Source organism: Cetorhinus maximus, chromosome 6 (genome assembly GCF_964194155.1).
Source record: "Cetorhinus maximus chromosome 6, sCetMax3.hap1.1, whole genome shotgun sequence".
In the NCBI taxonomy this organism is placed as follows: Eukaryota; Metazoa; Chordata; class Chondrichthyes; order Lamniformes; family Cetorhinidae; genus Cetorhinus; species Cetorhinus maximus.
The window spans coordinates 128,337,796-128,353,464 of record NC_135884.1 but is presented as its reverse complement, the minus strand read 5'-3'; the positions used below and the strand labels follow the sequence as shown (position 1 = coordinate 128,353,464).

Here is a 15,669-nt window from a genome sequence, read left to right as displayed (position 1 = left end):
GGCCCAGATTGTCCTCAGGGAAATGCCTCGGCCAGAGTCAGTGAATGATTGTCATTTGTTTTGTTTAGCTGAAACAGGTGCAATGTGTGTACATGTTCTTTTTGCCTGCAAAGAACAGGTCCCTGTGTTTTAATATTGTGCTAAGAATTATGCTAACAACCAATTTAAGATTGTCAGCTAGGCTCGCCGTGTGGCGCATTTGGGTGTACTGGAAGCTACATATATTATTTGCAGACAGAAAGAACACATGCACTCATTGCACCTGTTTCAGCTAAACAAAATAAGTGACAGCTATTTGCTGACTCATTCCTCTGGTCATGGCATTGCCCCATCAAGGTCAAGCTGCCAGGTTTGCATTTCAACAATGCTTGGTAGTTAACTGTCAGTCACCATCACTGGTGCATTCTCCATGGCAATGCCTCTACCAGAGTCCACCTGGCAGTCAATCAGTACTCTCTTCTCATAGTATAATTGCTGTTTTCCCCTTGTATTGGTATTCTTGAAGGGTCCTGATTAGTGCAAGACAAAAAGCTTCAACGTGTCTTTTTACAGCAATACTCAAGAAATTAAAAGGGAAGAAAAAAGATTGGATTGACAGGAGGTAAAAAAAAACAGAAAAGAAAAAGGAAAATATTAAAATTTGCCTTTTCTTTAAAAAAAAAACTTGTGAAAAATTCACACTTAATTGTTTACTTTCTGGGAAGCGTTATTAATGACTGGCAGTCATTAATAAGCATCACATATTAAAAAAAGGTACTTATGCTGATCATTACTAGATTTTCTACATGGAGTTTAATTGGCAATTAATGTGTTAATGCAGCAATTTCATGAAGATCACATGGAGGTTAAGCATTAAATGCTGTCTGAGAAACTAATAGTGGAACAGCACAAATTGACCAGCAACCAGTGGCAATTCACAGGGTATGTTTTCCTCACTGCAACTTGCTGGTGATTTGCACATTAATAATGACATGCATCATTCAGACACAATTATTTTTCAGCAAAATCTAGCCCATTGTGAAACTGTAGTGTCCCTATCATAGTTTAGCTGATGACTGCGGCTATCCCAACATACACAAAACTATATTACAGGATAATACATCACATTCATGATATTGTTTGACAAATGTAAATATTATTTGTAAGACTCTGTATCCCCATAGGGTCAAATTGAAAAGACGAATTTCTCGAGGGCATATGGTATGCTTGCCTTTATTAGCCAAGGCATAGTATATAAGAGCAGGGAGGTTATGCTGGAACTGTATAAAACGTTGGTTAGGCCACAGCTAGAGTATTGTGCGCAGTTCTGGAATCCCATTATAGGAAGGATGTGATTGCACTAGAGAAAGTGCAGAGGAGATTTACCAGGATGTTGCCTGGGCTGGAGTTTTATAGTTATGAGGAGAAATTGGATAGACTGAGGTTATTTTCCCTGGAGCAGAGGAGATTGAAGGGGGACATGATTGAGGTGTATAAAGTTATGAGGGCATAGATAGGGTAGACAGGAAGGAACTTTTCCCCTTGGTGGAGGGATTAATAACCAGGGGGCATGGATTTAAGGTAAGGGGCAGGAAGTTTAGAGGGGATCTGAGGAAGAATTTTTTTCACCCAGAGGGTGGTGGGGATCTGGAACTCACTGCCTGAAAGGGTGGTAGAGGCAGAAACCCTCATAACATTTAAGTAGTATTTGGATGTGCACTTGCGATGCCATGGTATATAAGGCTATGGGCCTAGCGCTGGAAAATGGGATTAGAATAGTTAGGTACTTGTTTGACTGACGCAGACTCAATGGGCCTTTTTTTGTGCTGTAGACCTCTATGACTCTTTCTCTAATCTTTATACCCTACAACAGTGGCTATTTGAAAAGTATTTCATAGGTTGTAAAGAGCTTTGGAACAGTCTGGCATTGTGAAAGGCAGTATATAAATAAGTTATTTGTTTCCCTCTTGCCAAGCACGACTTTAAAATTTTGACATTTAAAATCTCCAAAATTCAAAAACTGTAAAGGTTTGAGAATGTAATAATTAACTTTTCAGTGTTGATGAGGTTGATTGGCAGTCATTAAAATTTAATGTTGTTAAAAGGTACATTACGCTTGTAAAGATAATACTTAAAAGTTCTGTGTCAAGTTTAATGGGCAACTCTAGCAAGTCCCTAAAAATTGGGGAGACCAAAAGTGAGATGCTGTTCTCGTGAAGCTTATAACAACATGGACAGCAACTTTTGGGATATTCACATTTAATTGTGCATCAGCTCCTTGCCTGAAGTTGCTGTACTATTTATTCACAAATAATGTTGAGCACTAGTAACCTCATCATTTTTAATACAGCAGATTCTGGCCCAATATACATGCTTCAGTTCCCAAAGAAATTAATATGCATACAAGTGACCAACCATTATTTCATTGAGAGACCTGGACTATACAGTTTTTGCTCCATTTTTACTATGACTAGCATTAAGTGTAGGTTACTGACCTCTGCATGCGGTCCCTTGCTGTGAGTGACTGCCCACACACGGCACAGTGATATGGTTTCTCGCTGGAATGGATCAACATGTGCTTATCCAGTGAACTTCTACAGCTTAATGTACTCCCACAAATACTACAAATGAGCCCCTTGGTACCTCCAATGTCTGCATGGTGCTAGAATTACAATTATTAAAATGTGAGTTCACAAATACAGCCTTGTGTCAACCATTAGCAATCATGTTAAACATTTTAAAACTTTCAGAACAATTTATATGTAGAACTAAGGAAGTAACATTTGCAACAAAAATAGAAAATTCTGGAAACACACACCTAGCAAGTTAGTTAGCTAGCATCAGTGGGGAGAACAGATGAGATAGAAATTAAAGTTCAGACTCTTAATCAAACTGGGAAAAATTACAGAACATTATAAAAAAGGAAAAAAAAAGGGAAAGGGGAAGAAACACACACAGGGCAGAATTTTATGCTGGCGGGCTATTACGGTCCCGAAGTCAACTTTTGAATGGTTTGCCCCACTGTGACAGGGCCTAAAATTCCACCCATAGGTTAAATTTGCATCGTTACAATGATCTATTCATGTCAATCAATTTCAACTAAAATTAGTTAGGATCCAGATTTTTATATATGTATTGCAGCACAGGCTACCTGCACAAAAAAAGTTAAATTTTTGGTTCTAGCTATTCCTTATTTTTAAAATATTGCTACTCATCCTGATGCTAAAGGGCAAATGAGAGCTTCCCTAGGATACTTCAAATTGATACAACTTCAGGAACAATAATTGTAAGCCTACCATTAGAAAATGCTTCTTTGGTTTATAAAGATGCATCCAATAACTTAGTAATTCTATCCCTAGACATAAATGACACTATATTTCTTACAATTTTACTGAAGTTCAAAATTTAAGCGAATCCCCACAATGAGCTTAATTGTCATGTAGTCATTTTAAATAAACTTGCATTTATATAGTGCATTTAACATTGTTAAACATCCTAAAGCGCTTGACTGGACTAATTATCAAACAGTATTTGACATCGAGCCACTCAAGGAGATATTAGGACAGGTAATCAAAAGAGTGGCCAAGGAGGTAGATTTTAAGGAGTGCCTTAAGGAGGAGAGCGCGCAAGGCGAGGTTTAGGGAGGGAATTCCTGAGCTTAGGACCTAACCATTTGAAGCATGGCTGCCAATAGTGGAACAATGAAAATGGGGATTCACAAGAGACCAGAACAAGACATGTGTTAGAAACTTTAGAAGGTTGTGGGGCTGGAGGAGGTTACAACAAATAGGGAGGAGCAAGGTCATGGAGATTTGAAAACAAGGGTGAGTGTTTTAAACAAACAGGAAGCCAATGTAGGTGAGTGTGCACATGGATTATGGGTGAATGGGATTTAGTGCAAACTAGGATAGAAACAGAGTTTTGGATGTGATTAAGTTTATGGAGGGTGTAAGGTGGAAGGCAGCCAAGAGTATTTGGAATAGTTGAGTTTAAAGCAGGGAGTTCCAAAACTGTGATGCACATACCCCTGGGGTATAGGAGATGTCATCATTGCTGAGTTCCTCAGGGTAGTGTCCTAAGCCCAACCATCTTCAGCTACTTTATCAATGACCTTCCTTCCATAATAGGGTCAGAAGCACAGACGTTTGCTGATAATTGCACGAAGTTCAGCACCATTTGCTACTCCTCAGATACTGAAGCAGTCCGTGCCCATATACAGCAAGACCTGCACAACATTCAAGCTTGGGCTGATAAGTGGCAAGTAACATTCGCGCCACACAATTGCCAGGCCATGACCATCTCCAACAAGAGAAAACCCATCTCCCCATGACATTCAAAGACATTACCATTGCTGAATTCCCCACTATCATCATCCTGGGGGTTACCATTTACCAGAAACGGAACTGTTATGTTTGTACTTATTATTTTCAGGTTTGTAGAAAGAAACAACACATTAGGATATGTCCCCAGTGGATATTTTCTCTGCCTGTTTTGCTTTTCCCCAAATGCAAGGGTGTTTTCTGGCCTGGGATAGAGTGGCAGGTTTGTTCGGGGGGGTCAGATCTCTGTGCCATTCTGTCATCAGCAACACCTCAGCTCACTGTGTTTCCTAGTGCAGGCTAGAAGTCTCTTCTTCTTCCAAACTACTTGGGAGCCAACAGGATCACTTAGAGCAATGCACCACCAGGGGCAGGAGACTATCATCTGCACTTACCTGGCCTTTCAGCTGGAAAAGTGAGATAAGCTGCTGGCTGTTTCCCAGAAAGGGCAAGACTCCCTAGGACTTGCAAGGTCTGGTTGAGAAGGGATCAGCTGCTCTAGACCGCTGTGCTAAACCACTGTCCTATGTCACCAGACTTCGGGGAAGGAACAGTGCGTGGTCTGCCACCGCAAGGATTCTCTCCACTGAGAGGAACCTGGTTCATACAGAATCCTGTTGCTGCTGATGGGCACAAAAGGAGTCAGGAGGAGCCTGAGGTTGGACGGTTCCTGGTATGGTATGAAAGGTGAGAGATTCTGCTGAAATTTTTCCCACAAGCAGGAAATTCAGAGTTTTAATAGGTGTTTTTTAAAAAAAATGTAACTATCACAGAATCAGAAAATCTATACATCATTTAACACTCCATTAATGAAATACATCATTTACGGTTCATGTAAATGTCCATGATTGTATAGATAAAGGGGTATTGTCTTGATGAAAAACGTTCAATTGATTTGTTTGCAGATACACAATAGCAAATTCAAATAAAAGCTGGCAATCACATAGCACTTTAACGTAAAGAAAGATGTCCCAAGGAATTCACAATGGAAGTTGGCAGGGAAAGGAATGAGCGCCATGAAGGAAGATTAGTAGGGGATGATCAAAAAGATGGATTTTGAGAAGACTTTTAAAGGTGGACATGTAGGGGATGTTAGGGAAAGAGTAGAGCCAATGTATGGAAAACAATATACAACTCAATCACCTAGCAATTCAAGCATTACATGCCCGAGGCTAAATCTAAGTTGGAGCAGGGGATAATTATTTCCTCGGAGAATAGTGAAACCGGGTGCTTCTGACTTGGGGCATAGGTTACCTGGTTCAAGTGGTAGTTACCTGGTATCGATTGTCAGGGCCAGAGTGATCTCCTGGACTAGTTTTAATCACCATGGGAGTCACGTTAAGAGGGCAGTTAATGGTGTCAGAGTAATTTCTCAGATTTCTTTCCCCTCAAGCGACCATTTATAAAATAATAATTTGGCCTCAACTGGAATAGTGTGTCTGATTCTGGACACCACACCTTAGGAAGGATGTGTAGGCTTTGGAGAGGCTGCAGAAAAGATTTGTGGGAATGCCCGGGATGAGGGATTTCAGTTACATGGATAGATTGGAGAAGCTGGGGTTGTTCTCCTTGGAGAAGAGAAGGTTGAGAGGAGACTTGATAGAGGTGTTCAAAATCATAAGGGGTCTAGACAGAGTAGATAGGGAGTAACTGTTCCCATTGGTGGAAGGATCGCGAACCAGAGGTCACCGATTTAAGGTAATTGGCAAAAAAACTAGAGGCGACAAGAGGAATAACTTTTTTACAAAATGAGTGGTTAGAATCTGGAATGTTATGACACAGTGGATGATAAATGCTGAGCTGTTCAAATCCCAACTGCCACAACTATTTTGCAATTTGTATTTATTTCGAAATTGAATTCTTGAATTCAGTAGTAATAAGATCGAGTCTTATAGGTTTCTTACAAAACTAAATTAAACCTTTATTAATAAAATGAATTTAAGCCCACACGTATGTTTACAAATTACTATGATAATTCCTAGCTCCTCTAGTTAATCTAACTCCCAGTTACACCTCCATTAAAGCAACAGTAAAACACAGATTTTAAAAAGACCCAGGCAAAGTAACACATTACCCTGAACAGTTGAATTCAAAGTAAGTTTTCTTCACTTCAGTTTTTGTAGACAGCAACTTGAGGCTTAGAGGCTGGAAGCTTTTCACACTTGTTAGATCTCAGAATGCCTTCCCTTGCACACAGCCTTCTCTCCTTTATATATATTTTCCCCTTTGAATGTAAATTCCCATTGTTTCACTATGTCTTTGGGCTTTACCTTTCTAATAATAAAAATCTATCATAGTACCAATTTTACCAGTAAACTTTGAGAAGAATAAACACTTTCTCAACTTCTCCTGGCTAGGTGAAACATTTCACCCCCTCTTTTGAATTCAAGCTACTCTGGTTTATTTAAAAATGCAAATGTTCCCTTTACACCGCAAATTCTAAAACTTCACCCACGTCTACCTATTTAGCATTTCAAATCTAGCTTCTCTTCTTACATCAAAGCCTTCAGACCGGCTGCCTCTAATTCAATTAAGTTCCACACACATAGTTAGACACAGACCCCACTATTACTCTACAATAAATTCCAAATAACATTATGAAAATTATTATTTCTTCCTGACAAATGCACTGCCTGACAGTGTGGTGGAGGCAGATTCAATCATGGCTTTCAAAAGAGAATTGGACGAGCACCTAAAGAGAAAAGAAATTAGCAGGGCTACAGGGAACAGGCTGGGGAGTGGGACTAGCTAAACTGCTCTTGCAGAGAACCAGCATGGGCTCAGTGGGCCGAATAGCCTGCTTCTGATTGTAATCAATGCTCAAACAAAGAACCTTATGTGTAACATGAATGGCAAGTAATACAATTAAGCATTAAGTTGCATATATGTATTATAATTTGTATACAACTTGGCCATTAAAGGGGTTAAAATATTGAACTGGTACGCTAGCAGGGACGCATTGGCAGCTGGAGATCTGGAAGGGTGTATGTAATAAGTAGGCTTTGGGAACCTTTGGTCCAGAGATAACAAAAGGCATAGATGAAGGTTCCAACTGCAGATGAGCCGATACAAGGGTGAAGATGGGAGATGTTATGGAGGTTGAAGTAAGCAGTTTTGGTGATGGAGAGGATATGGATTCAGTAGATAAGCTCAGATCAAGTAGAATGTCATGGTTGCAAACAGTCTAGTTCAGCCTCAGATTTGGACAGGGAGATGAATGGAATCAATGGTTTATGCAATAGGCTCCATCTATCTAATTTAAAAAGACTGTTAATGACAAGTAGATAAATAGTATAGCCCTAAAGGATCAATGGTTCCAGGTTTCATTTCTGCCTTATGCTAAATTAACAAAAATGTGCCAGCTTGGCAGTGAGAGCATTGCAATTAGGTTTCAACCTTCCAGAGAGGAAAGAAAAACACATGCAAAGTTACTGGTCTGGATCGTCGTCCAGATGCCTCTCGTGGAAGTATACAGGAATAGGATTCAGCTAAAATAGAACAGCTCTGCTCAAAAAGCTTACTGATATCTGCTTTTCAGGCTAATAAGAATGACCACTTAACTCAGTTAACCAAAGACCGCCATTGCCCATGGAAGTGTATGCAACCATGAACCGATTATGTCACAAGAGAGATATGTGTTAAAAACGTAAAATAAAAAGCCACTAAACCACGAAGGTCCTGGTCCTCGGACTTCTTTTGCATGCCTTGCATCTATTTCCGAAGTAAAATAAAGGCCCTAACTTTCTCTTTTAGACTTTGTAGATTACATAGCGATTTACCTGAATGTCCACAGACTGTGAAAAATTGGTCATCTCTGGTCCCTTCATGCTACTTTCAGTTTTATCTTTATTTATGGCTGTCACCAACCTACTGGTGGGTAAAAGATGATCCTCTGAATCTTTAAAGAGTATGTTGTCTTCTGAATATTGTGTTGATCCATCACAATTCTCTTTAAAAAAAAAGTGCAGAGAGAAATCAGAAACTGATACAATACTCAGACAATATTTTAGCAAGATATTGGAAAAATGTTTCCTAATTACATTATTGATATTCTTTTGAAAATGTCAAAATCCAACAGAAGAATGAAAATATGAAAGTGTAGAATTAATTTCTTCCCATTCCCCTGAAGGCACATGATTCCCAGTAATGTCTCCAAAGCTGTCATCTGGTATTCAGAGATCCAAGAGAACGTACATGCGCACACAAACTCCAGCAGGGATCATGAGATAAAAACTAGGAGCAAGAAACTATTTACTTTCCTCTCTAACGGCACCAAGGCTGATTCTAATACCACAACTGCTGCTGTTAGATAATTTCCACAGACCAGCAATCAAAATTTAGTTAGCGTAGTGGTATAGTCACCGGACTAGTAATCCAGAGACCCAGGAGTAATGCTCTGGGGGCCCAGGTTCAAATCCTGCCACAGCAGATGGTGGAATTTGAATTCAATAAAAAACCATTGTTGTAAAAACCCATCTGGTTCACTAATATCCTTTAGGGAACAAAATCTGCCGTCCTTACCTGGTCTGGCCTACACGTGACTTCAGACCCACAACAATGTGGTTGACTCTTAAATGCCCTCAAATGGCCAAGCAAGCCACTCAGTTGCATCAAAATAGGAATAAAGCTGGGCATGCCACCCGGCATTGACCTAGGCACCAGAAACGACAAACTCCACCCCGTCGACCCTACAGCTAGTGCCAAAATTGGGACAATGGTCTCACAGACTAGTAAGCAACAGCCTGAGTCATCCTCACGGAATCATATCTTACAGATAACGTCCCAGACACCACCATCACCATGCCTGGGTATGTCCTGTCCTACTGGCAGGCCAAACCCAGCAGAGGTGGCAGCACAGTGGTATACAGTCAGGAGAGAGTTGCCCTGGGAGTCCTCAACATCGACTCCGGACCCCATGAGGTCTCATGTCACCAGGTCAAACATGGGCAAGGAAATCTCCTGCTGATTACCACGTACCGCCCTCTCTCAGCTGATGAATCAGTGCTCTTCCATGTTGAAGACCGTTTAGAGGAAGCATTGAGGGTGGCAAGGGCGCAGAATGTACTTCAATGTCTATCACCAAGAGTGGTTCGGGAGCACCACTACTGACTGAGCTGGCCGAGTCCTAAAGGGCACAGCTGCTAGACGGTGTCTGTGGCAGGTGGTGAGGGAAGCCACAAAAGGGAAAAACATACTTGACCTCATCCTCACCAACCTGCCAGCCGCAAGTGCATCTGGAAATGACAGTATCAGTAGGAGTGACCACCGCACAGTCCTTGTGGAGACAAAGTCCAGCCTTCACATTGAGGATATCCTCCATTATGTTGTATGGCACTATCACTGTGCTAAGTGGGATAGATTTTGAACAAATCTAGCAACTCAAGACCGGGCATCCATGAGGCGCCGTGGGCCATCAGCAGCAGAATTGTACTCAAACACCATCTGTAACCTGATGGCCTGGCCTACCCACCACACTACCATTATCAAGTCAGGGGATCAACCCTGGTTCAATGAAGAGTGCAAGTGGACATGCTTAAAAATGAGGTGTCAACTTGGAGCTATAACAGAACTACTTGCATGCCAAACAGATAGTGATAGACAGAGCTAAACGATCCCACAACCAACAGATCAGATTTAAGCTCTGCAGTCCTGCCACATCCAGTCGTGAATGGTGGTGGACAATTAAACAACTCACTGAAGTAGGAGGCTCCACAAACATCCCCATCCTCAATGACAGGAGAGCCCAGCACATCAGTGCAAAAGGTAAGGCTGAAACAGTTGCTACAATCTGCAGCCAGAAGAGCCGAGTGGATGATCCATCTCAGCTTCCTCCGGCAGTCCCCAGCATCACAGATGCCAGTCTTCAGCCAATTTGATTCACTCCATGTGATAAAGAAACGGCTGAAGGCATTGCATATTGCAAAGGCCATGGGCCCTGACAATATTCCGGCAATAGTACTGAAGACTTGTGCACTAGAACTTGCCGCACCCATAGTCAAGCTGTTCCAGTACAGCTACAACACTGGCATCTACCTGGCTATGTGGAAAATTGCCCACAAGTATGTCCTGTACACAAAAAGGACGACAAATCCAACCCAGCCAATTACCTTCCCATCGGTCTACTCTCGATCATCAGTAAAGTAACGGAAGGGGTCAACAACACTGTTATCAAGCGGCACTTGCTTAGCAATAACCTGCTCACTGATGCCCAGTTTGGGTTCCGCCAGGGCCACTCAGCTCCTGACCTCATTACAGCCTTGGCTCAACATGAACAAAAGAGCTGAACTCCTGAGGTGAGAGTGACTGCCTTTGACGTCAAGGCAGCATTTGACCGAGTGTGGCATCAGGGAGTCCTTGCAAAACTGGAGTCAATGGGAATCAGGGGGAAAACTCTCCACTGGTTGGAGTCATACCTAGCACAAAGGAAGATGGTTGTGGCTGTTGGAGGTCAGTCACCTCAGCTCCAGGACATCACTGTAGGAGTTCCTCAGGATAGTGTCCTCAGCCCAACCATCTTCAGCTGCTTCAATGACCTTCCTTCCATCATAAGATCAAAAGTGGGGGTGTTCGCTGATGATTGCACAATGTTCAGCACCATTCGCGACTCCTCAGATACTGAAGCAGTCCACTTGATTGGCACCACATCCACAAACATTCACTCCCTCCACCACCGATGCACAGTAGTAGCATGGTACACCATCTACAAGATGCACTGCAGGAATTCACCAAGGCTTCTTAGACAGCACCCACCAAACCCACGACCACTGCCATATCTAGAAGGACAAGGGCAGCAAATAGATGGGAACACCACTACCTGGAAGTTCCCCTCCAAGTCACTCACTATCATGACTTGGAAATGTATTGCCATTCCTTCACCATTACTGGGTCAAAACCTGGAACTCCCTTCCTAACAGCACTGTTGATGTACTTACACCACATGGACTGCAGTGGTTCAAGAAGGCAGCTCAGCACCACCTTCTCAAAGGGCAACTAAGAATGGACAATAAATGCTGGCCCAGCCAGCAAAGCCCACATCCAATGAATGAATTAAAAAAAGGATCAGTTTCGCATTGCTATCAGTTATTATGAAGTGTTTTCATGATTTAAGTTCTACATGCTGTACAAACATCCTCTAATCTCCACTCCCGTCACTGGCCCTCTGAATTAACAGAGCAACCTATTTCAGTGTCTCAGATGATATGCTATGACCCCAGCGAATGTCTTCTGGATCTATCCTCCCTCCACAACTGATACTGGACATTAATCGATGGACGCTCTAAGCTGACTGATTGCAGCCTTAAAGTTGACTTGATTGCACCACAGGGACTTGAGACATCAATTTTGGACTATTTCAGCTTCTCGCTGTCCCCATTTAGATAAGACTTATCACGATCATAATCTTATCATGCCTACATAACTTGAATTCTCTTTGCGTCCAATAACATGTCGATTTTGGTTGCTGCTCCTGACCAGAGGTTACTGCCATCTCGCTTCCTCCCCAGCTCTTTCTTCCCCTTCCTTGCATCACCAGGCTATACTACTATTCATTTGACCCCTTCTCCAAGTATTTTGTGCTCCCTCCCCACAATCCCTACCCCACTGATATTCTTCAGCCTTCCTACTCTCCCGTCATTGTTCCAAGCTCGAATAATCCCTCGAATGAACCTTGGCTATCCTCTGTTCTTTTCTTAGCATTCCCTAAAGGGCCAGTTTGGGCCCTTTGCTGCTCATTTCAGCAATGATCCTAATTGCCCCATCCTTCACTCTCTCCGACTATTCCACTAACTGCACATATTGGGCTGATGTCATTAACCTCATACCCATTCTGCTCACCCCACTACTTTTAACTCTGCTAGAAGATAACTGCCCCTCTCCATACTTTCTGTCCGAACTCCCATTCATCTGCTTTTGGGGAAGAAGACTTCCCCCAAGTTGCTTACAACTATGCTTTCAAGCTCCCAGCTGCCTAAACTTGGGCTCTTCCCATCCACCCTGATACCTCCATTGCTATTACTTTGCTCAAACCACACTTTCTGCATCCTTTGATGCTCGTGTCCCCAATGAAACTTGCACTGTTTCCCTTTTTACTTGGTCTCCTCAATAGAATCACCATATTCGTTCTGTGAAATCCAAGGGGCATATCTGGTGCCATCCACTACAGATCTGCCTGGACTATATCAAGCTGAAACAAACCTTTTTTCTTCTCCTCTTAATATAACTACAAAATATACTAGGATCATCCTGGAGAAGGGAATAGGAGTTGGCCATTCAGCCCCTCAAGCTTGGTCTGCCATTCAATTAAATCATGGGGGATTTGCAAACCAACTCCGTTGATCCACTTTTGCCCCATATCCTTTAATACCTTTGGATAAGAAAAGTCAACCTCAGATTTAAAATTTACAATTGATATAGCATCAATTGTTGTTTGCAGAACAAAGATCCAAACTTCTATCACCGTTTAAGAGTAAAGTTTTACCTAGCTACACTCCTAAAACTCACCAGTCAGCAGAAATAGTTTCTCTCTACCTACCCCATCTGTTCCCTTAATATTTCTTTCAATATCTTGAAAGCTTCAATCAAACCATCCCATAACTGTCAAAATTCCAGAGAATACAATTGTAGTTTATGTAAGCTCTCCCCTGTAATTTAATCCTTGGAGTCAAGGTATTTTTCTGGTAAACTGATTCTGCACTCCCTCCAAGGCCAACATACCAGTGGTGCCCGGAACTGGTCACAGGTATGGTCTAAATCAGGGCCTTGTATAGAAATATCTTAATGCTGACAACTGAAACATGGGCTAAATAGAATGGGTATGCAAAATACCCCACTTGGTGTAAACGTAAGCTCAAACGAAGTCAGGTAAGGTGAAGAAATTTCCATTTATTTAGTGCATTCCACATCCTCAGGACATCTCAAAGCGCTTCACAGAAAATTGTTTTTAAAATATAATCACTATTGTAGTATAGAAAACACAGCATTTGATTTCTGATCAGGAAGGTCCCATGAAGATTAGAGATAAGTATCTGTTTCTTTAGTGGTGTTCATTGAGGGATAATGTAGAACAATTGAGACAAGGGCACTACCACTGAGGTAACTGCTACCACTTAGCTACAAAATTTTGCATTATTCTGTTGTGTCAGTCCTCAGCACAGGTGTCGGTGAAGCATCTGTGGAAGATATTCCAATTTAGATGGGTGTTCAGAAGAAAATACCAAGTAATTTAGGGCCTATGCTAGGAAGCTCATTCAGCATACCAATCGTGTCTAAATATCCAAACCACCTTAAAAGACTGCAGACCAACAGTGACCTACATACCAATTGATGGACAAGGACAGCTAACCAAACAGGATCCTTCACTTGGAAAAAAAACTGCACATGCAGACTAAATCCAAACTATTTCAATCCTTAAATTCACATTCAGGCAGACTATGTCAAGCTACCTTAAATGCAACAATATACAGACACACCGTAATCAAAATGTACAGTGATTTCATAAAATATGAATGTGACTATAAACACAAATTCAATAAAAATTGTGGGGCGAAAGAAAAAACAATTTTGTTTAAGATGACCACAAATTTTACACAATGATAGGGGTATGGTTACATTATCCAGAGGACTGGGCAAATGAAATATGACTTTAAATCATGGTAGCTGGGTAAATTTAAATTCAGTTTATTAAATAAATCTGGAATTTAAAAAAAACTAGTATTAGTAATGGTGACAACGTAACTATTAGTGTTGCAAAAATCCAACCGGTTTATTATGTCCTTCAGGGATGGAAACCTACAGTCCTTGCCCGGTCTGGCCTATGTAGGATTCCAGTCCCAAAGTAATGTGGCTGATTCCTACCTTTCCTCTGGAATAGCCTAGCAAGCCACTCAACTGTATCAAATCGCTATGAAAAAGTAACAAACTGCAGTGGTTCAAAAAAAGGGGCTCACATCCCCTTGAACACATTAAAACACAAAATATAAATAAAAAAACAATTTGAAAATGTGTGTAGCTCAGACAAGCAAACACTACCCAGGACCATACTTTTTTTTTTGCCAAAAAGAGTTTTATATTGACGTATTATTCCAATAGAAGGAACTAAGGTATGTTTTATAGAATCAAAGCACCCTGGAACAAAGAAGCTCAAAACGTTTAAAATTTACAATATTTTAAGTCATGGAATCAAAATTTCAATACAGCAGTCCATCACTTCATAACTATGATCTAAAGCTAAGGTAGTTAATAACAGATGTTATTTCCACCCTTGAGTATAGCAGATACAGCAAGTAAGTTCCCAATGTTACAATTCTAAGGAGGGGGTTATTAGACATCATAAAAAAAATTAAAAACTCAAAGCAGTTTGCTATTGCCATCTGAAATAATAGATGGACTTGCAGCCTTTTCACTTAGCCTTAAACAAAAACTTCAGAGACTAATCACTAGTTCTTGCAGTGTGCACCAATTCATTGGGTTTCTTTAAACAGGAGCTGGACCTGGTTCTGCCTGGATCACCTCCTACAAAAAGATAGGTACTACAAAGAATTACCAGGCAATCGCTCGGACCAGTTTGAATTGCCGGGTTGGGGGGGGGGGGGGGGGGGAGTTGAAGGGGAATTTCCCAGATATTTTCCCCCAAATTGACTTCAATTTAGTTTTTTTGTCTCTCTTCAGGTGAACACATGGTTTCAAGGTAGCGTGAAGAATTCATTTGGCATATTGTGATGCCTTATATATCACAATTGTGTGGGGCAAGCTGGATGGAACTCTGAAACCTATAAGGAAAAATTATATTGGAAACACCATGGTGTATGAAGGTACATATATTGAAAATGTGAAAACACATTTATTTCAATGTTAATGTAAAAAATCATTGAAAAACATCAAAATGTACATGTCAAATTAGTCAGTCAATGTTTGTTCTCAGCCTGTAGAAAATACCCTGATAGGACTACTGGTAGGGTTCACCTGGGAACTCTTTGGCCCATTATTCCTGCATTTTAAAATAAACTTACCACTTATGTTAACAAAGTCCTCTTCTTGGTTTCCATGGTCACTAACGGACTCTGTCATATCAACTTCAGCTTTATCTGTGTGCACACATTCCTCCATCCCTAAAGAATGCTGCACCACTGTACAAACACAGAACACTTCTCAATTTATGGCATCTTCTGAAGAACTGAAAATGTCAACTGTTGCATTTTTGATGGCGTATTCTAAACTGTTGAGTTAAATGATTAGGCAATATTCCTCTTAAGTATAAAAGTCAGAAACTCCAAACAATCATCACAAAATGGCTGCTCTGTACCAATCCTTCATTTTCACTGCACCACCTGTGGTAGAAAACAGAAAAAGAATCTATGGAAAGTACATGCTTTTT

At 41.1% G+C, this 15,669-nt stretch overlaps 1 protein-coding gene across 4 annotated transcripts in view; it reads right to left on the bottom strand.

Annotated features, from left to right (window-relative positions):
• Positions 1-15,669, bottom strand: part of znf821 (zinc finger protein 821) — a 48,422-nt gene that overhangs the window by 11,602 nt on the left and 21,151 nt on the right. For 3 of the 4 annotated variants that reach the window (XR_013576954.1, XR_013576955.1, XM_078544526.1), the window contains exons 2-4: positions 15,305-15,421; positions 8,078-8,247; positions 2,475-2,641 (exon numbers count right to left, since the gene is read on the bottom strand). Coding sequence is in view for 2 of the 4 variants with exons in the window: in XM_078544526.1 (XP_078400652.1) it covers positions 2,475-2,641; positions 8,078-8,247; positions 15,305-15,421 (454 nt within the window). In the remaining 2 variants the exon portion in view is untranslated. Of the gene's footprint in view, positions 1-2,474; positions 2,642-8,077; positions 8,248-15,304; positions 15,623-15,669 lie in introns of all 4 variants that reach the window. The other variant, XM_078544527.1, reaches the window with a different exon arrangement.